Source organism: Amblyomma maculatum, chromosome 9, assembly GCF_055883805.1.
Source record: "Amblyomma maculatum isolate TAMU_Amacu chromosome 9, ASM5588380v1, whole genome shotgun sequence".
In the NCBI taxonomy this organism is placed as follows: domain Eukaryota; kingdom Metazoa; phylum Arthropoda; class Arachnida; order Ixodida; family Ixodidae; genus Amblyomma; species Amblyomma maculatum.
In genome coordinates, this window is record NC_139352.1 from 86356778 (window position 1) to 86378197 (window position 21420).

The window sequence follows — 21420 nt, forward strand, 5'->3', positions numbered from 1 at the left end:
CCGCGACAGTCTTTAGATAAACGGACCCATATATAGCAGCCTATTGTCATAACAGGGCTTCATTATATTGCCAAGGCGACACCTGTCCGGCTTATAGTGCCTTGTTTTCTGGAACACGCTAGCACGACAGGCAGATCGCATCAGTGGACATAGAAAACCGTGTGCTGTCTGCCTTTCCACGTCGGACGGCAGTCTATACCCGTGCGTGTTCAAGTAAGCCTGTGCAGCACTGCGACTCGAAGGACACCTATAAGGAGAGCATCAGGCTTTGGCCACCACCGCCGCGTTGTAGCTATTTTTGAGAAGGACTGTACTTGCATACCGAATGGTGTATTGTTTTCTGCCAAGAGGTGTGTACGTGCGGCGAGTGAGTCACTCACCCGAAAACGAGGTGCGTCTACAAAAAGCGTGCTGCAATACTCCAGAGGGAAATGGGGCGCTGCTGTCAGTGGAAACCACCTTACACCCAGCTTTTGCGTCACCAGTGATACACTGGGTCATCAAACGGAGATGAACTCGAATGTTCCTGCGTCAAGTAAGTTTATACTATATGCACGGCGTAATGAATATGCTGTGCTGATAAATTATTTACTCGCCAACAATTGCTGCATTTACCGGTTCGCTCTTGTAGGGCTTTTTTATTTTATTTATTCATTATTCCTCGAAGGTCCCTCGCGGGACATTACGTGAGGGGTGAGGATAACGCGGCAAAAAGAAACATATATTATTGAAAATTATGGACAGCGGATTACAAAGAAGAATACGTTTCCTCTTTTCTCTAAACCTTGAAACTAGGATTTCGCTTGGAGCGGAAAACCATCCGTGGCTGTTGCGAATGCAAATAATTGTTTCTTAGGCAAAATGGTGTGCGCAGATTGGCAGATTGGAGGCGGAATATTGTTGCAAAAGGGGTTGCATTGGCGTCTTGCGCCGACTGCAGCGATCCACGCGTTAGGACGTTGCGAAACGCGGATGAAACCCCGACGTCGATAAGGGACATTCGAAGTCAGCTCTGCGCATAGTCATGCATAATTAAGCCAGTCCGATCTGACGAAACGACGAGAAAAAATTGCCGGATGCTTTTAGAAGACGAACTAACAACGAAATCAACACTACGTACGAGTCCGCTGCTTGCTTCATATTTCGAATGGAACTTCACAGTAGTGGCAGCGGTAGAGACGACAGATTTGCGGAACTGAACGACCGAAACAAAACATTAAAGAAAAAAATGTGCGGTGGTGGAAAGTATATAGAAGCTTCAACGAGACGGAAGAGACAGAGGCCCTTAGGCTCGCCAATCAAGCCTGCTTGGTTCCTCCCTGATGCCGCCGTTTGACTTTTTATCGGTTCATGTTCTGACACCACCGGTGGTATGTTTTCGGTCGTCGGTTGGTCGTTTCAGGTTAGCATGTCCACGACTCTATGTACCCCGTGCTGCGGAGGAACGATTGTATCGGCATATTATACTACACTGCGAAAGTGCAATATAATAAAGGAAAATGAGAAAAGGCCAAAACAAGAAATGTTCGTTTAATTTGGAAACCGAGCTAACCGCTTAGAATATGCTCGTGAAATCTGCATATGCGGAGTATGGCGCAATTTACACATATGGCGAAATCTACATATAGGATTTTTTGAGCACACTATATGTCCACTGCTTTGATCGCATTTTCTTTCCAGTGAGACGATCAAGAAAGTCGGACAGGGAGCTATATATTTGGGATGAGCGAGCGCTTATGCCGAAAAGCGAGTTGTGGCTTTTAAATTATGCGGCGTTAAAAAAAAAAAAAAAAAAAAAAAGAGAGAGAGAGAGAGAGAGACCGCTATGCGTTGAGGCTGTTCCGGCAGCCCATCGCGCCTCCTGTCTGGGAAGACGCAGTTATAGCATGCAACGCGACGCGGACAACGTAACTGGTTCATCCGCTGTGTCATGTTTCTTGTTTTCGGAGTGCGTACTCCATGTACTTGTCTCCGGTTCAGGGCTCGCAGAAGCGTCCTGAAAGTGCAGTCCTGACCCAAAAAGTTCAGGCCAGAAATTTGAAGGCGCACCACCGTCACTGGTAGACAAAAGGGCGCGGACCACTGCAGTGGTCACGTGCGCACGTATACACCGCCAAAACGTAATTCCCCTTATACCGAACTATGTTAATGCGCCCGGTGACGCGCGTGTTTTGAAGCCGCGATTCTCATTTACTTGGTTCTGGTCTTTACACACATGGACAAGCTGGACTGCAAAAAAAAAAAATAGAAAAAAGTTCCTAACGGTGTTCTTGTAATGTGGCCTTTAACTTGGCGTCAGCTGTATGTGTACAGGAATATAGGAGAGAGCACAGAACTGTGGTTGGATGTAACTTGTAACTCAAGAAAAAATAGGCTTTTGTCCCCCCATCTCACCTGTAGCCACTGGCTTCGACCGATTTGAGTTCCTAGGTTTGTTTAGTAATTCGATTGCGTGTTAGACTCTGACAGTGACGACTTTCTTTTCCTAAACGAAAATATTTAAAGATGGGTAAGTGTCCTTTATGACATCATCCACCTCAAGGTCAAGGTAATATTAATACTTCAGGTTCATTTTGCGAGACAGTGGTTCACGTGAGTCAAAATGCGGTCACAAGACCTTGGAAGAACGTAGGTTTCGGTTATGACTGGCGCGTCTATATGTATAAAAACTAAAACGAATAAATCACAGGTAAGGCTTCCCTGGGCGGCGTTGGTCGCGCGTGAGCTCTTACAGACCTTATCTCGCTTTCAATTTCATCGGGTTTTACAAAATGAAGAAAAGTAAAACTAGCGCGAGGTATAGGACTTGGTTTGTCATTTGGCGCCACCATTCCTGAGCGCGGACACAGGTCTGAATTTTGCGCCATTCAAAATTTTTTACTCCTGCAATATTTCTAATATGGGGTACAAATCCCATAGTGTCATTCTCCCGCTTGCGCTACGATCTTTCTTATTTCTGTTTCAGTGTTTCACCTTTTGGTTTACTTTTCTCTTTCCTTCCAATCATTGTATTTGGACACATAAATATACATATAAAAATCTGCATGTGCTTGAATTCTTGGTCGATATTCTTGTGTGGCTATGTGTCATTTTATGATAACAATAAAGCTTGGTCGCGCTATCGGGCGCTCTGAAAATAGCTTGTATAGATATGCTATTTTAGCTCGTATATTATCTGAATGTCTGTTTTGGAGTTTGACATTTATTAACCTATAAACTGTAACTCGTACCACCTTGCGTTTGGCGCAATATCGCCAGAGTGCGCTGCGTTGCTAACCGCAACCTATATACTAAACGACTACAGCTACTACCACGACAGCTCGAAATAGACGAATATATCAAAGCAAGCTCTGACAAATAAGCTCTAATTTCGACGCTGCGGAGGCTTGCGACGGATGTACGCTGACAAAATAAGTATTCCGACGAAGGAGAGGCATGTACGAAACACGACGCGAAACTTGTGTGCAGCACAAAAGAAGAGTCGCCAGAGGAATGAGCTTGATCACGACCAGCGCGTGCGCGCGTCGTTAAGTGGAGACACGCTCAGCATAACGTAGGCTGCGTGCTAACACATGGCCGGTCGTGGTCAGGTTGCGCTTGTGTAGGCTTGCATAGGCTTGTATTGTACGCTTTTGAACGGCGATATTGTTTTCTTCTTCTGGGTACCTGTTCGAGTGATGTACGATGGAATTAAAAGCACAGCTGGCGCTTCAATTTTAAGAGCGCTCCAAATTATTTGTCAAATGAAATTGGTAGAACGTGAACGCGATCGCTCCGCGTACCAAAAAAAAAAAAGTTTTATGATGCAATAACATCATACAGGCTTTATCACACACTCATATGTGTCATAAAATGTCATACGATATTATAAATTATGTATGACATTTTATGATAATATATCGCATTCGTATGATAATAAAGTCTTGTGAGCTTATTGCATTATTCAACTTTTTTTTTTTTTTTTTCAACGGGGATAAGGTTAGGGCTGCTTGCTCTTCATGGATGCTTCCCTCGTAACTATTCCTGAAACTGAATCCGTGGCTGTTGTGAAATTTCATCTTTACAAGAGAATTTTGTGAATGAATGCGACTTATAGCGTCGGCTGCTTATGTCTCTCTCAGTTGTAGGGACGCCGCGAGGCCATCTATTATTTGATACAAATGTGAGCTTGTTACACATGTTGGTTGCGCATATATTATTTTGAGCACCCTGGCGTAAAGTACGAGATTGGGCAAAGTGCACGGAGCTATGCTATCTTAGGCCGCATGCACACGGATAGTAACAAACTATACTGGTAACGAAAATTAACCTGTGAGAGGTTGAAGGTGCTGTCAATGTTTCCACCAAAATACATTTCTTGGTGGCGTGCAGCCCAAATCTGTTTCTGAATTTGTATCCCTGTCGATTACAAGCCAGTAGGCCCACGTACTTTGACTGCAGTAGAGGTCACTCGCTACTCTATGTCGCCCCGGGCTGCGTTTTGCATTGATCGAGCGCTTCTATTTTTCCGCCCTGCGCAGAGATTCGACATGGTTGTTACCCTGGCGGAGTCATGATTTCTCTCCATTTCACATCAGTTCTGCAAGCATTTTAGCATTGTAAATAGGAGCGCATATAACAGGACGCCTACGTTGCTTGTGTAGTCCTCGAAGTCGAGATACGGCGTCTTTATTTTATTTATTTTTGGCTATTCGCCAGAGGGGAATCGTACGTTCACTGGCTTGATAATCGACATGTTCCCTCACATCATTCGGGACACGTGATGTTTCGGCTTTTTCTCTCTTGACCGTTCTTAGTGTCGTCCTCCAAAAACCACGAGCCAAACGCCCGATTGCTTTTATTGTTCGTCTTAACCATGCACCTCCAAATTCAGAACAAGTCTGCGAGAAACAATTTAGACAGTTTCTGTTTCCGACAAATATGTTTTATCTTCCTCCATTCATAGGGATAGATCTTTAATTGAAAAAAAAAAAAAGTTCCATTGTCGGGTTCGGATTGCTGGGATGGGAATTGGCCGATATGATAGGGTATGAGCGTGGTCTTGCGTCGACGCCACACTGGCCAACATATGTTGGTGGACCATGCAGATGAAGCGCGGTAGAGGCCTATACTGGCTTGTGGATCGTTTAGCTAATACAGTTTAACCCAATTTGGAGGTTATCACTTTCGATCTGGCGAAACGGACAAAAATTTAGCGGAGCGCGGTCGACGCAGAGAAAGACGAGGTGCGCCGTCATGTCCAAAGGTGAGCGCGGTCCGCCGCTGTCTTGCGACGGCACCGACTGACCGTGTATTTTGCTGCTTTTCCCCCCTCTCCCTCCTTTCAACGCCCGGTAGCAGGAGGAGAGAAGAAAGGTGCGCTGCTTACGAACTACTTCCGCGCCGCCACGCTTTTCGTGCTGTCACCTTTCCTAACCGCGTGCCGCCTCTTGTTTCCCATCTATTCCTACAGGGAAGAAACGTAAGTCATGGCCTTTTGTCATTACCGTCATCGGTCTAGTAAGTATACGCCGTGTTCGCTGGCGCGTTGACGCCGCCATCGAGCTAGTGCGTTCTCCATGTGTCTTCAGTCCGGTGCCTGTTCAGGCACGGTCTTCTGCTTGTCTGCTGAGGGTATCCACGTCGTGACATTGAGCAAGTTAAAGGTTTTTCGCACCACACGCGCAAAGCTGTAGGAGCCCTGTTCACATGGGCCGGACTGCTGGGGTCAAGTTGAGGAGTCGAGTTGAGGGGACTCGACCCGACCTGGTTTACAAGAAGCCGACCCGACGAGCGGCGATTACGGCGGCGCCTTGCGTCTAGGCGAAGAGCCAGCAGACGGCACCCGATTCCCCCCCCCCCCCCCTTTTTTTTTTTCGCGCATCTCTAGCGTCTCCCGTTCTGTTCTCTCCCACTGTGCCCCGACTCGACTCGACTACGTTTACATGCTTCGTGCAGCGGGGTCAAGTCGAGTCAACCCACTCTCTGCACCGACGTTGACTCGACTTCTCGACCCGAACCGACAGCGTTTACATGAACCATGTAAACGATTTTCGACCCGATAACTCAACCCGCTCCTGTCGGGCCCACGTAAACGCCGATAGAGCGGAAACGTGCTTTCGCGTGCCGTTGCTGCTGGGACTGAATTTGCGCGGCTTTGTGTTCATGCAGTTTTTTGCATCGCATGGGAAAGGAAACGCGATGTAAGAAGTTATTGCTTTCTTGCTATGATCCCAATGGGGGTTCTTGCCCTTACCGTGTTGTTGGTTCTGGGTGCATAATCGCTTTGCGGCGCATTTTTCATTCATCACTCATCGTGCTTACTTGGCAGCGGCAGTTTCGAATCGCGATGCATTTTATACATTCCTCAATATAGATATGCTGAGGCCATACCAATCACATAGGAACCACATTGAATGTGGTCCCATACTTCCGCTTTAACAACGGACCTCGATAGTAGGTGTCTGTGAAAGTTACATTCACTCTAACCAACAGGATTGGTTTCGAGAGTTCAGGTGGTACCAAATTGTCACAGTGCGTGTGTAGCAGGGCGACTTAGTCCGTTTTTTTTTTTTTTTCTTGTTTACGAAATACAGCTAAATACTCATTTGTAGGTTCGGGTGTCAAACAGGGATGCTTGCATATAACTAAATAAATGAGATAAGCTAGTCCGTGTTCATTGAAATGAAATATGTGTGCTGTGTGTCTATTGCCAGTACGTTTTTGCTCTGAGTTTATGCCGTTGAAACCAAGCACCATGCTCATCCTATGTTCATCATGAAGGCCATGAACAGTGTTATAAGAACCGAGCACAAAAAGAGCAAGGAAGGAACAGTCTTGCCCCGCCGGGGTGGTGCAGTGGTAAGACGCCCGACTACTGTCCGGAGTTCCCGGGTTCGAACCCGACCACGGCGGCTGCGTTTCGATGGAGGCGAAACGAAGTGGCGTCCGTGTGCTGTGCGATGTCAGCGCACGTTGAAGATCCCCAGGTGGTCGAAATTACTCCGTAGCCCTCCACTACGGCTCCCCTTTCTCTCTTTCCACTTTCACTCCCACCTTCATCCCTTCCCTTACGACACGGTTCAGGTGTCCACAGAGCAAGTGTGACAGATACTGCGCCTTTCCCGTCCTGTAAACCAATTTATTTGCATTAATTGCATCCTTTCAGTGCCACGTGGACTAAAACAAAGTGTTTATATTATAATCCATACTGCTTGCAGATGACTCACAGCTGTCCTTTCTTTTGTCTCGCAGAACCGCCCAACCGGTTTTCAAGACGCAAGTCTGGTAAGTTCACCAATCTCTGCTCTAATCTGAAGTGAAGTTACGGCTTGTACGAGACTGATGTGATGCATTAAAATACACTTAAGGTATACTTTGCCAACGAGGCCATTGTATATGGTATTAAAAATATCTCCACACAGAATCTTATCCCTCTCGAGACCTTCGCGATTTCTCACAGCTTAACGCGAGGAATGCTGCGGGAATTTTGGTGCATATAAACCTGCTGAAGGATCCCTGCGTACCGACTGACGTCACTGAAGCCTGGAAGACGGGTTCGTTGACAGCTGTAGACACTGCATTAAACAGCAACGCAGAAACGAGCACGCCTTACACGCACTGCCATGGGACTTAATTTTAAGTCAGCTACGTGCCCATAAATTATGGGGAAAATTGCTTTAGTACATGCCACTCATGGCACGAGTCGACCCGACCGCAACACCCCGCTCTCGCATCTTCATATCTCTAAGTCGATGCTTCACGCGGGCTGCGCTGGCTTCGAAAGATAGGTTTAGCGCATTGTCGATCGTGGCATGCGCGCGACACGCGTAACCCTAACGCGTAACCGCAACAGTAACTACACAGCTACAAGGCTAGTTGAGATAAAATGTGATAAAACGGCGTACCTTCTTGCCCTCCACACTGGCAAGTGTACCGACAGACTGTCAAGGTAACCAGCGGACAGAAATGCCACTGGTCCTTTATAGTTTCGGATTCCGGCACGACGCGCACCCCGGAGACTGCCGGAAGTTTTCTGTCGTCCTGTCTGCTGCTCGACCGGAAACGCGACCATCAGCGTCACAGTTAGCGCAAAAGAGCTGGGCCAGAGGGTGCGCAGTTCGAATTGATTCTGTTAGTGGCAGCCGACTTGCGTCCGAATAAACGCTTTTTTTTCTTTTTTTTTTGACGCGTGAAGTTCCATGCATGCTGCCGGGAGGGAACGCGATCCGTAACGGGGCGCGGCTCAGCCGAGACTACCTAGGGCATCGCAGATACGGTTCTACATGCGTATAAAATACATTCCCCCAATTCACCCCCCCCCCCCCCCCTTACATCTGAAGGTCGACTTATACGCGGCAGTACAGTCGATCCCGGATATATCGAACTCTACGCTATCTCGAAATTGTTCGATGTATCGATAATTCGATATATAGAACATGCAAACAGATGAGCTCCTGTGTGAGAAGTGCGAATACGGGCTCCCATGCTAGCGGTACGCTTCCGGCATACTGGCGGGCCAGTGCTCGCGTCACAGGGTGAGGCGACGCGCAAGGTGGACACGCGCTTCATGAACCTCGAGCCAAGCTTCGCGCTGTCCAAACATTTGGTAGCGACAGATCGGAGTCTCTGTACCTCGCGATACTCTCGCCTTGGGCTTCGCGCCGCGTGGCACAAGTGTTGGGATTTTCATGAAAGCTGCAGCGAGTGGCGCTTTGGGAAAAGCCACTACTGATCATAAAAGGTCTGCTTACGTTACAAGCACACTATAAATTTAATAGTATTTCATTGAAAAGAGGGCGCAATTGATTGCTCCGTCTCATTTAGCAGCGAAGCAGGCCACGCGAGGCCAGCCTTCGATCAGTGAGACAGGCTTCACCACACAACTGGTGCACCGAACGCGGGCTTCCCCACATAACAACAGTGTCGGATTAAAAACAAGCACACCTGCCCGAAGACCACTTTCAAGCGCGGACTCGACGTTCACCTCGCCGAGCGGTTTTACAGCAGTAGCATTATCAGGAGGTGCCCTAGGCTCCTTCGCGCGCGAATTATGATCATTGGGACGCCATAGCAGAAGCTCACCTTGCAGGGGCACGATGCGCAGTTCTATAGGTATCGAATATTCCGCTGAACGGGAATTCGATAAAAGCGAACTCCGCTCTTAACTTTTGCACATGATTTTCAAGAGGATAATCTGAGTTCGATATAGGCAATATTTTGCTATATCCGGAATCGACTGTATACACTAGTTGTGACGCGAATCATTAGCTCTCCTCTAGGCTTATTAGGAGGGGGGGGGGGGGGAGGCGAAGGTCTTCCTGTGTATTGAAACTGCGTTTTCAATGGGATTTTGTGGTTATGGCTCCTATTTATGGTAGTCTGTGTGCTGTCATGCTGACATGCATTATTATGCGCATAGTGCGTGCACCAAATGAGTAACTAATGAGCAAGGCTTCCGTCTCAAGTTAACACCATCTAGTGCCTTTGGGCTTTGTTCATTACTTTTCCACAGTTTGGAGGATATTGCTGCCCCTTGTGCCAGCAGCCTAAGTGTTCAGCACCAAAGTTAAAAAAAAAAAAAAAAGGTTTTCATCCATGGTTGTGATCCTTGAAATTACGTACAGTAAATGTTTGTTAATTCGAACTTCAAAGGGCGGGGGAAAAGATTGAATTATCCGATGTTCGAATTATCAAATTGCCTCGACAAAACTGACAGCAGCTACTTGTGTTACGACAAATTTACCGTATTTACTCGCGTAACCACCCCCTGGCATAATGAACTCAACACCCCCCCCCCCCCCCTCCCACTTTTGCCACTGAGAATGTTAAAAAAAAAAGTGTTCGTTAGCGCGTTCCTCCGTTTCGTACTGCCACCGTCGCATTCCACCGCGCGTTTCTTGGCAGTCTAAGATGCCGCGCAGCGATATCATCATGGTGTGTTTATCTTTTCAAGTTATCTCTAGCAGGAAAAAAAGTGTGGGGAGGGGGCAACTTGACAGTGTGCACCTGCTCGTCCTGCTGTTCAGCCTCGTTTTCACTTTATCATTACGCGTTTGGGTTAGGCGCCGTCTACTGCCGCACAATAATTGGAACGCGTGATAGTGCAAAAGCCTTTTGAAGCAAACGATGCTAAAAGCCGGCGTCATGATCGCAACTAATCGCGTGCGTTCATTGATGACTGATGGTTAGAAGGATGAACGACTGTCGCAAAAATAAAAAATAATGAATACAATTATTCCCCCGTAATGTTTTTTTTTTTAATTTTGAAACTCCTAGCGCCTTTCCGACACACCCTTTCATGGGCGTTTGCTGGGACCGCGCCGACAGAAATACGTATCCGTATTTTCGAATTAATGGGGTCGAATGAACAAGTTTTTATTTGAAAGCTTCGAAAGTTGCTCTTAAGAGAAGAGCAGGCAACCGCCGCCCCTGTACCCCTACCCTCCGGTGCTGGCAGCTGCTGCGCGGTAATACGCCATTTAGGTTTTATCCACTTTTCTATAGTTTTACCTGATTTCAGCTTCTGCCACCATTTTGGACGTGCACAGCCTCAAACCCTCCCTATCGTGGAGGCCTTTCTTTGGCCATGTGCTGGGCGCCAGGCCGTAGTTCAAATTACCCGCAACAAAACCGAGCCGCGTTCGAATTAAATGGATTTTTTTACACACGGACCTTTATCAAGATTGGCCGGACCAAGTAGTGTAATTCAAATTATCTGAAATTTTGAATGATCGAAGTTCGAATTAACGAGCTTTCACTGTATACCAACAGTAGAGCTGCACATTATATGGAAGGCATACAATACTAGGTTAGGCATAGTTTCCATGCTAATGAATTTTCCATGCATTGAAGGATATTATAATAAGAATTCCAGCAAGCACTTTAATTCTGGGATGTAACTATCACCCATGGCAGATCAGTTAATATACAAGATGATTTTGACTAGTTAGCTAAATATCTAAATGTCCTGATCAACTTTTTAATTTGCACAGTCTGGCAGCTGGTGCCAATGGAGAATTCAAAAGCCATGAGCAAGGCACATCGTACCAGTTTTTCGAAACAAAGGACAAGTCTTTTTTCTGAAGTTCTGCAGATGGAAGGCAATCTGGTACTTTTTTTTTTTCTGCATAAAGCTGCAACTGAACACATCAGGCACTCAGGAAGGTGGATGCAAGTGCAACATATTTGATAAGGTGTTGGAGTGAATAGGAGCCAGATTTGAATGGCCTGCTACATTGTACCTAGGCATACACTTCCTTTTGCTCTTTCCCTCTAAGCAGTGACAGCAGCATAGTTGGTGATGGCAGTGCAAAAGAATATGCATGATTTGTTACAATCCCGTGTGCAGCTACATTTTGATGCCATAGTCACTGCAATTTGCCATTAGCAAATGCTGCATTTTCGTTGGCCTTCGTTTGCCTCTCACATACTCAGTTTCGATTTTGTGTGAAAAAATAAAGCACTGGATTTTCTTGCATTGCAGAAGTCTAAAAATGGACTTGTTACTACACGTGATCAATTTTGCCATGTGTTATGGTAAATCCTTTAACTGAAAGCACATCGAAGGTACCGCAGACAGCCCACTCGGTTAGACAAATGCCCGACATGCAGCTAACATTATGACATGAGCACTGCCTCTCCCCAACTGGGATTGGAGCTGTCAACACAGGTGGGGTGATTTGGCCTCCCTCTACCATGGTAACTGCATTCCTGCAATGCACCAGGCTGCCTGTCTGTTTGGTTACACAAACTCCAGTATTTGCTAACCAATGAGCACAGGGGAGAGCATAGCCGAGAATGCATGGCGTCCTTGATGAATGACTTGCATAGCGCTCATAGCTTGTGCAGCCCTAGGGGGACAGAATTTCAGTTTTGTCTTCTAGACCGCCGCAAACAAACATTGCAGTGACCAGGTCTCGATTCATTATGGTCACATAGCTTGCTGTCGTCTCCCAAATATTGAATTTGTGGGCAATGTCAGTGAGTTTATTCACGTGGTACTGTGCTAATTGCGTGATGCATTGCTAACTGATGCGATAATTGCAAGCACCAATTTTGAGTCTGAACACGATATGATTTTGTTTCAATTCATGCAGCACAGTGTCGTATTGCCACCCGGTGCCATCACGTTACAATCATTGCCCTATAGGTGGCTGGTGACAAGAACTGCGTACCTGAATTGCAAGTTCAGCGGGCACTGACTTTGACCACTCACTTCACTAAACTGTGGTTGCTGCATCTTTGAAGCTGGTTGCTGCAAGTGCACATGGCATGGCACCTACATATGTAAACACCATGCGAATCCCATGAAAGAAAATTAACAGGGTTGAACCTACAGTTGAACTTAGTTTGAACTCCTTCCTCCAGGCTTTTCCGCACTTGTGACATTGAACGGTTCTAAAAAGTATTCACACTAACTGCACAGCCACTGTGGAGAAAGTATGAAAATCTCTATCAGGAATAGTGTCAGGAATGTAGGCATAATATCTCCAGTGCCTGTTTGTTTGCTGGAGGTATTAAGAAAACTGAATTGGGGAGGTATGGGGACAAAAGTATACTTTAGTTTCGTTGATTTGCTGCTGACATTGCTTTGCTGATTAATTCGAGCAATGAATAGCAAAGTATGATAGACGACCTGACAAGCAAAACAGGACAGTGGGCAGAAAAATAAGAAGCCCAGAGTTACACTCAATAGTCTCACAGCTGCACAACAGTTTACAGTAGGCAGTAAAGCATTGGATGTTGTCAGAGAATGCATCTACTTATGGCAGGTAATGACTGCTGACCCAAACTACTAGAGTGAGGTGACTGGGAGAATAATAACAAATGAGGAGAGTGCATTTGACAGCTGTACAAGAATGAACCCGACAATTGTGCCTTGTCACTACTTACCTATGGGACAGAAACATGACATCTGATGAAAGGTCTTGAAGTCAAATTGAGGAGACAGTATTGAGCCAGCCATGGAAATGAGAATGATAGCGTAAGGTTAAGAGGCAGTAAGGGCAGAATGTGCCAGAGAACAGATGTGTGAGATGCGTTTTAATAAAATAGTAGTTGGATTCAGGCATGGGTGAGGCACTTAACGGAAATGCATATTCAGTGTTCATTCAGGGTAGCAGGCTTAATTCCAAGGTAGGTCCTCGCTTACTGTTGCCTTTTTTCAGTTGTGTACTAATGAGCCCCTCGTTTTCCCAGTATTTACCTGCTGAGGGAAGCGTAGCAGGGAGGCAGGAGAAGGTTAGGTGGCCAGATGAAGTTAGGAAGTTAGTGGTAATTAGGGGTGCAGCTGGCACATGACTGGATTTAATCGGTGGTCTGTGTGAGAGGCCTTGGCCCTGCAAATTTGATTGGAAGTCCATTTTTAGAGCATCAGGTGGTAATACTATTGTGGCTTAAATTGAGCTAGGGTGGTAATATATGCAGATATTTGTGTGAATAGGTATTTTATTATCTGCATAAAGAATACAGTTAGTGAAAGGAGAGCATCAGTTGAAAATAAAGAATAATAGGGGACCCAAATTGAGCCCCACAGGACTTCCATGTTCGTATTTTTTATGTGAGAAACTACTTGGAATGCACATTGTTTGTTTGCGTCTAGATGGTAGTGAAACTATGAACAAGTGTTAATGGTTAATGCTGCAAGACATCAGCTGACTAGTATTGATGTCACAGTTAGGGAGAACAAGGAAGAAAGCAATTTATGGAAACACCTGATGTCAGTTCAGTTGCCACTATTTTCAATTCTGGCATACTCATGAATCAGATGACTCGAGGTCAGGGAGATAGCGCCACTTTTGATAATGATGCAAACTCTGAACGTGGACCCTAGTCTACTTGCCTTCATCAATTTCTAATTTGCATTTGTTGCTATAGTAACTAAATGAAGGCGAGATTAGTCAAGTTTCACTCTTGGATTCATTTAAGAAGACAGCAAAAAGCATTGATGGAGAAAAATTTTAACGAACTCAAGTGATGGCTAATAGGAAAAAATATATGGCATTGCTATTCAAGCATATTGCGAAAGACGGTCATTAATGCCCTCTTGTTTCTTGTTACAATACCCTGAATTGAGCATGTATTTCAGACAACTAGAAAAATACAGGCCCATGTCAGTGTAAATACTGATTGCCAGAAAATGGCTTAAATGTGCTCCTAGGAAAACTTGACTAGAAAAGACATATTGTAAGGCTTCAGTAATAGTCGCCGTTTGGAGGTCTCTCTTTGAAAATACACGCATTTAGTCTTGACAGAAACTTTCTCATCGCTCTCCTGCTGCCATTCCAATAAATTTATTCTGACATAGTGGCACTAAGATATGTTATGCTTTTGTGGTGTCTCAGTTTGTTAAACAGTATATGAAACTTTCTTGTACCGAGAGATCCTTTTCACTGGGAATCGTAACGGCAGTTTCAATTGTTAACGGTATACGGAACTTCATTGTACCGAGAGATACTTGGCCTTTTCTCTAGGAATTGCAACGGCAGTTTCATTCTATGGGTCCTTTCGACAAACCTCGGAATATCAGCTGAAAAATCTGTGCCACCTGTGTGTGTGTGTGTGGTTTGCTTGTCATATGTATAAAATTCGTGTATGTGCGTATTATCTATGTGACAAGTTTGTACAGTAGCAATGGCAAAATGTTCATAAAAAGGGCTGCGTGGAGAGTATGCATGTTTTGGCTGCAGAATGGACTCTTTCATAAATTCCAGTTTCACTTCAATGCCGCATGTTCTACTAATAGTGGAACAGATTATTTTTAAAATTTTATATTATAGAATCAGAGTATGCTCACATGGTTCTCTTCACAGCACTTGGGAAGCAGTGACATGCAGTGACATGCAGTTTCAGTGCTCTTTCCTTATATTATTGGGGGCCAGTAAGGGCACAGCATCTAATGTGGAAAAGCTAACTTGAACATGCATGAGAGAACGCCAACCCCCCCCCCCCCCCTCAATGTTTTGTGGACCATCTTCATCAGTGCCCTGTGCAGTTCTTTTGTTTATTCGTACTTGCAGTGTATTGCAGGGCAAAAAAATGTCGGCTAACTTCAAACAATGTTTTTCCTGGTATTTGATATCCTAAGTGGAGCATGATAGCTTATTGTGTTGACACAAGAAGGTGCAGTAAATAAAGAACGTCTTGTACGCATTATTTGATGCTGAGATAGTCCAGCCTTCTGCCAAATTGCCAGCATGACATCAAAACTGCTACGATTTGGCTTGTGCGTTATTCGTTAAGGCACCTGAAATATTCTCTTCTGTACTGAAGGCTAGGCTTTAACGTATTGGGTAACCGGGACTCCCTTTCTGTTTACGCCACTGGCTCAGACATCTTGGTCCGGAAACATTAATCGTGTGAAGCACATGCTTTTCATAGTTAAGACCCTGTGTAGACGTGGAGGTGAAATTGACACTGAGGACATTGACATGAATAGCTATTGCATATCAGCTGATTCACCTCATATGGTGGTCCTGGCCCAGCCTGCTGTTTTGAATTCTGGTTTCTCTTTGGTGTAGTACTTTTTTTCTCCCCTGGGTGATAGTTATAAAGAAATTGATCGATAAATGAGCAAGCGACAACTGCTTGTCTCTGTTGTGGGTGTGTAAAGAGATGGAAAGGAATGGAAAGGAATGGCTGGTAGTGAGAGGCCGTGCCCATACCCATAAGGGGCTCTCTTGTGTTGGAAATCTTGATGCAATATCAGAAAAATTGCAGCTCTGATGTGTGAATCTACACTCTTCTTTTTGTGCCCTGCATGCTCGGTTTTGCACTTCTTTTATGCCATACAGGCTTGTGTGAACATCCTTTTACCTTTTATATACCTTTTTATACTTTTTATATACCTTTTATAAACCTTTTATATACCTTTTTTGATATGGTATTGCCATTGTTCGTTTTCTAGTGGATCTGTTTCGACCTCATGGCACTGTCAGTGATAGTAGCTGTGTGAACTCTGTACGTAGCTTGTGCAGACATTGAAATTCCTCTTATGCTTTGCGCAGTGTTTGCTGAGCACTACGATCCTGCTGAGGATGAAGACGACGAAGGTTCCAAGGTGAGTTGCATTTTACTTCCAAGTCTGTACCATTCTGATGGTTAAATGTTTCTGTTTGGTTTGAAGCGACTGAAAATCGGGTTATGTGATAAATTAAGCATTGCTCTGTCTGTACTGCATTGCTGTCCACACCGAGAGCTTGGATGTAGTGTGAACAGGACATGCTAAGGGTGTGCTGGAAACCTTAGTTCGGCATTGAGAGATTTTATCTACATTTACAGTGACAAATTGATGTTGGCCTATGCTGATAACTTACAACTCTGCGGCAACATGGGCAGACACACAGATGAGAATTATCAATTATGAAGTTATGAATTCATAACAACTTGCCCAAATTTCTTCATTGGTCTACATTGAATAATTACCACATTGTAATGATAATGAAGCCACTTTTACAGAAAATAGAGCTGTTTTGCTAGATTGAAGTGGTCAAAAGGTTATGCACACATGTTGTACTCAATTTACCACAGCCAAACTGCAATATTTTGAGTACTTTTTTTGGTTTGCTTGTGAATCTTTGGGGCTAGCCAGCACCATTGCTGGCCATAGCCTGCCAGGGGTCGGAGCCTCGGCATCATATTCTAAACCACAAGTTGAAATTGATTGGCAAAAAAGTAATGAATCTTCAACTTTGAATATTTAATGAATTCATCTTTTGTTGCCAAATAAATGTCTTCAAAGCTAATAAATGCTTAATTTTTTTTTCTGAGGGTTAATTTTAGAGAGTTAACTTTAGTTCTGGCTAGCTTTTCATTATCATGTCAACACTTACTTGCTTCTTCATCGCTGCTACCTTTGTGGCGTCATTGTGATTCCTCCTGCATTTTTGCTTGGGGTCGGGAAACACTTTGGGCTGCTTGTGTTACGTTCAAGTTGACAGCTTGGAACTCCGCAGAATGAACTGTAGTGTCACCGACGAAAATGTCCGGCTCATTTCTTCCTGTCTGTCGCCAGGTGGTGCACCCAAAATCCGATGAGCAGCGAGAGAAGCTCAGTCAGGCAGTCAAGAACATCCTGCTCTTCAAGTCCCTGGATGTGGTCAGTATAGCCTTTGTCACACAGTTTGACAAAAAGTATTAAGCATGTGTCAAAGGAGGCACTTCATACCCACACGGCTCTGCATACCAGTTGTTTGTGTTGTGCACCACAGCATTAGGAAATAGGCTCTCTTTTTTACATTTCGCCTTCACTGGCTACTTACTGGCTCCTTCTGATGGCTGCCATAGATAGGTTGTGGGTAAAGGCGCTGCTGGCAATCAGCTTGGCAGCTGGAGTGTTCGGGTGTATTTCCTTTGGGCTGGAGTGAAATTGAACATTCGGTAGGCTTTTCTCAGGCGTACCCATTCCAACTGGAAAAGCACATTTGCAGTTGAATTTCCATCTAGATTTCTGTTTCTGAGCTTGAAGGGGATGAGATTCCAGCTGGAGTTATTCCTGGAGCTTGGCTGGAAGTGTAACTTTTCCAGCTGGAAATGGGAACATTTCAGCTGCGCACGATTTCTGTTTCCATAAGCCAGCTGAAAATATAGTATGTCATTCTAGCTGGAATTTTCTTTTTCCAGATGGGAAAATTTGGATGTAACACGGATAATCCAGCTGGAAATGAGTCTTTCTGTTTGTTTTTTTTGCCTGGGGTGTGATATTTATTTAGTATTATCTTACCCTGTGAAGTGCAGCCAGCATAAAAACTGAAAGCTCTTTTGGAATGTCAAAAAGGGTAATAGTATCTACCACCTGTAGCCAGATGCCTGTAGAAAGAGAGAGCGGCTCATTGTATTCAGAGTGAATTTAGAGTCGAAAAAAACTTAACCACCTGCAAACCAGCAGCTTCTCCAACCACAGTTCTTGCTTTCAAGATTCTGGACTGGCTTCTAGTGCAGGTTTCTGGTCAACCTTGTAGATTCTCGGGAAAGTTTGTTAGGTACGGCCAGTAGGTTAGACATTATAGAAGGATTAGATAAAAAAAAAAAGCAAATGTGGGCTAGAAAAAGAGTGGTCCTTCAGTGCTGTGTTTGGCTCCGTTTTCTCTTTTCTCTGTTGTTGACTCAAGTGCCTTTATGTCTGATAATGGCACATCCTTTCGCTCTTCCTTTCAGCCTCAAATGCAGGAGGTGATAGATGCCATGTTCGAGCGGAAGGTGAGTGTGGTATCGTTTTTCTTCCTCGAAAGTGGGAGTGGTGGGGTCGCTTTGGATTTGATTACCAGTTGACGTGCATGTTTTCCTTAGTAGGAAAGTACGCTACATAACAACTGTATCTTGCTGGTATTTACGTTTGGACAGAAACACGGAGGCTAATGAAAAGGCTTAAAATTAAGCTGAGGACAGTGTAAATGAGCTCTGATTGGACAATGCTTGGTGTAGTATTAATACACAAGAAGAGAGCTGGATGGGTCAGAGAATAAATGCAAGTTAACGTCTTAGTCGACACCAACAAGAAGAAACTTTCGTCAGCAGGCTGTGCAGTGTGAAAGGAAGGTAACTGATAGGTCCTTAGGGTAATGGAATGGATGCAAAGAGAAGCCAAAAGAGGGTGGTGGGAATGAGATCTGGGCAGATGAGATTAGAAATCTCAGGCCATATCCTATAAGGACTCTAAAAGGACCTATCAGTTACCTTCCTTTCACATTACATGGCCTGCCCATGACAGTTTCTTCTTCTAATTGGTTTCGACTGGTGCTATACATGGTTTTAATTCGAGGCAAGAGGAGCCTGTCTTCCCCCTGCAGTTAGGCTGACGACAACCACGCGCGTGCAGGTCAAGCCCGGCGACGTAGTCATCAAGCAGGGCGATGACGGGGACAACTTCTACGTGATCTCTAGCGGCACCTACGAGATCTTCGTGAACACAGACAGGGAGCAGGACAAGCTGGTGGGCAAGTACGAGGGCTCCGGCAGCTTTGGCGAGCTGGCCCTCATGTACAACATGCCGCGGGCGGCCACCATCAAGGCGGTGACAGAGGGCTCCTTGTGGGCCATGAACCGGCAGACGTTCCGCCGCATCGTGCTCAAGAGCGCCTTCAAGAAGCGCAAGGAGTACGAGAACTTGCTCGAGAAGGTCCCCATGCTCAAGTCCCTCAATGTGAGTACTATGTCATTTGGTGTCATGAAGTAGCATTTTGTCTTGGTGCCCAATCTGACATGACTGTCAGTGATGTTGGTGGCTTTACTTGGAATACATGTTGTTACTGTGATGTGCGTGATTTGCATGGTATTTGTTGTGCCGCCAAGGTCATTGCTGAGTTATTGAAATATAGATCGCAGGATGCATTTTCCATCTTCTGAAGCTTAGAGGGTCTGGAATTGTCACTAAAATTTCTCTGCGAATGCCCTTAACCAAATGCGATGGCTTAGCAGTCGTAGCATTTGGCTGCTCAGTCCAAGTGCACGGCACTTCGAGGCCCCATTTCTGTGAAGGCAAAATGCAAAAATGCTTGTGCGCTCTCCAATATGAGTGCATGCGAACCAATGTCCAGGTGGTCGAAGTGGTTATAAAGCCTCTTCCTACCTTGTATCATTTGCAGCTTTATGCTGTTGGTTTCCGCATGGCATACTGTACCATGCCATGCCTTACCCTAGCGTGCCATACTGTACCGCACCATATATCTTACCATACCGTATGCTGGGACCGCTGCCTATTTGGAGTAGTGGTCCTGGAATAGGAACCTCTGGACAGGACGAATTTTACTTAGTTATGGAGTTTCTGTGAAAGCTGCAATAGCTTACCATACTCTTATGATACCATGCCGTGCCACACCATGTTGTGCCCCACCCGTTGTACTATAACCTACTGTACCATACCGCACTGTACCATACTGTGCCATACCATCTTTGGATATCCTTAAAATCCGTAAAAGTTCCTTCATCTTTGTGTTGAAAATTGTGCACAAACCTTTCTCTAGCTGGGAGGCATTGATAAATATGTTCTATTAACAAAATATAGCCTCCATACTTGGGTCAGGGTTTGTGCTCACTTCACCTCATAGCACATTGTAGCTTGCCATTCAAGTGACTTCAAGTGGGCTGCAACACGTAGTAGAAGTGTATATGCTGGGATGGCTCTTACATGGAGCTACGTAGGCTTAGCGATACTTGTTCAGTTTCCTGATATCGGTTTTTGTGCATGTGTATTTACAGAGCTATGAACGGATGAACCTGTGTGATGCCTTGATGCCTCGATCATACAAGGACGAACTCATCATCAAGCAGGTGCGTCTGACAGACCATTGCCCTAATGCACCTTTCTGCAATTATGTAGACCTAGACACCTTGCTGGGGCCAGTCGTTAGTGAAAAACCCAAGGGGCTTGCATTTATGCAATGCAGTGAAGTGCTTGCAGCGTTCGTGGGAGGATGTTTTTTTAACTCCCAGGATGAGAGTTCTTCCTGCCTTCGAAAGGTTTTGAATGTTGGCAATGCACACATTACGTCTGATAACTGAAGCTCATTTGGTCTCTGTACTTCTGATAGAGTCTCCTTATTGAAGAAATAATGTAACAGTGCAGCAGATGATCCTATGTGGAATGCTTTGGCAACCGTGCAATCACTGAGAAATCTTTGTTACTTTCTTCATAGTAATGAGTTTTTGTGTTTAAGTAAGGTGAAAGTTTTGCTTTGCACTAACAGTTTGATCAGTGGTGCTTACATGTTGCCGCAAATTAACGTTTGTTTGTGCTGAAGCATGCAGCCAGCCCATGCCTTTATCACTTTGTTTTTGATGGGAGATGCTGGAATGTTTTTAGCAGCGTGCAGTCGATTCTGTGTTGCCCAAGTTTGGTGGCGGTGCACTTGGTGACACAAAGCGCCAAATACCGCAGTCTTGCCTGGTTCCGTTGAAGTGGATTCTGGCAAGCTCATTCATACTTGCATCGCTGTGGAGCTTAGTCGTTGCCTTGGGCTCATCAAGCTTCAGTATAGGTGGCACAGTCAATTTCTTTCTGAGTAGCTCGAATGCCTGCTGCTGCTCAGCATCCTGTACATAGCTTGCATCTTCTTGGTGAGGGGTTCTTTCTCTGCTAAACTTGAAAGATGAGCTTCCGGAAAGATCCGTTCAAGCCCAAAAGCCTCCTTATATCATGAACGTCGCTTGTAGTTAAGCCTGTAGCTTAACATCACCTGGTTGCAGATGCCTATTTACTGTCTTGAATACTAAGTTGTTAAACTCTCCATTTGCAAAAACACATTTTGGGAATTTTGAACATGCACTGACATCGCACAGCACATGGGTGCCTCTCCGTTTCACCATCAAAACGCAGGCGAAACGGAGAGGCACCCATGTGCTGTGCGATGTCAGTGCACGTCAAAGATCCCTAGGCGGTTGAAATTACTCTGCAGCCCTCCACTACGTCTCCTCTTTCTCTCTTTCTACTTTCACTCCCACCTT

The 21420-nt window shown here is 45.1% G+C and overlaps 1 protein-coding gene across 2 annotated transcripts in view; it reads left to right on the forward strand.

The window, feature by feature from the left end:
• Pka-R2 (cAMP-dependent protein kinase type II regulatory subunit) overlaps window positions 1–21420 on the forward strand; it is a 142138-nt gene that overhangs the window by 99898 nt on the left and 20820 nt on the right. For both annotated transcript variants that reach the window (XM_084579314.1, XM_084579315.1), the window contains exons 2-7: window positions 7234–7266; window positions 15987–16039; window positions 16994–17077; window positions 18136–18177; window positions 18797–19120; window positions 20176–20247. In XM_084579314.1, coding sequence (XP_084435440.1) covers window positions 7234–7266; window positions 15987–16039; window positions 16994–17077; window positions 18136–18177; window positions 18797–19120; window positions 20176–20247 — 608 coding nt within the window. The remainder of the gene's footprint in view (window positions 1–7233; window positions 7267–15986; window positions 16040–16993; window positions 17078–18135; window positions 18178–18796; window positions 19121–20175; window positions 20248–21420) is intronic.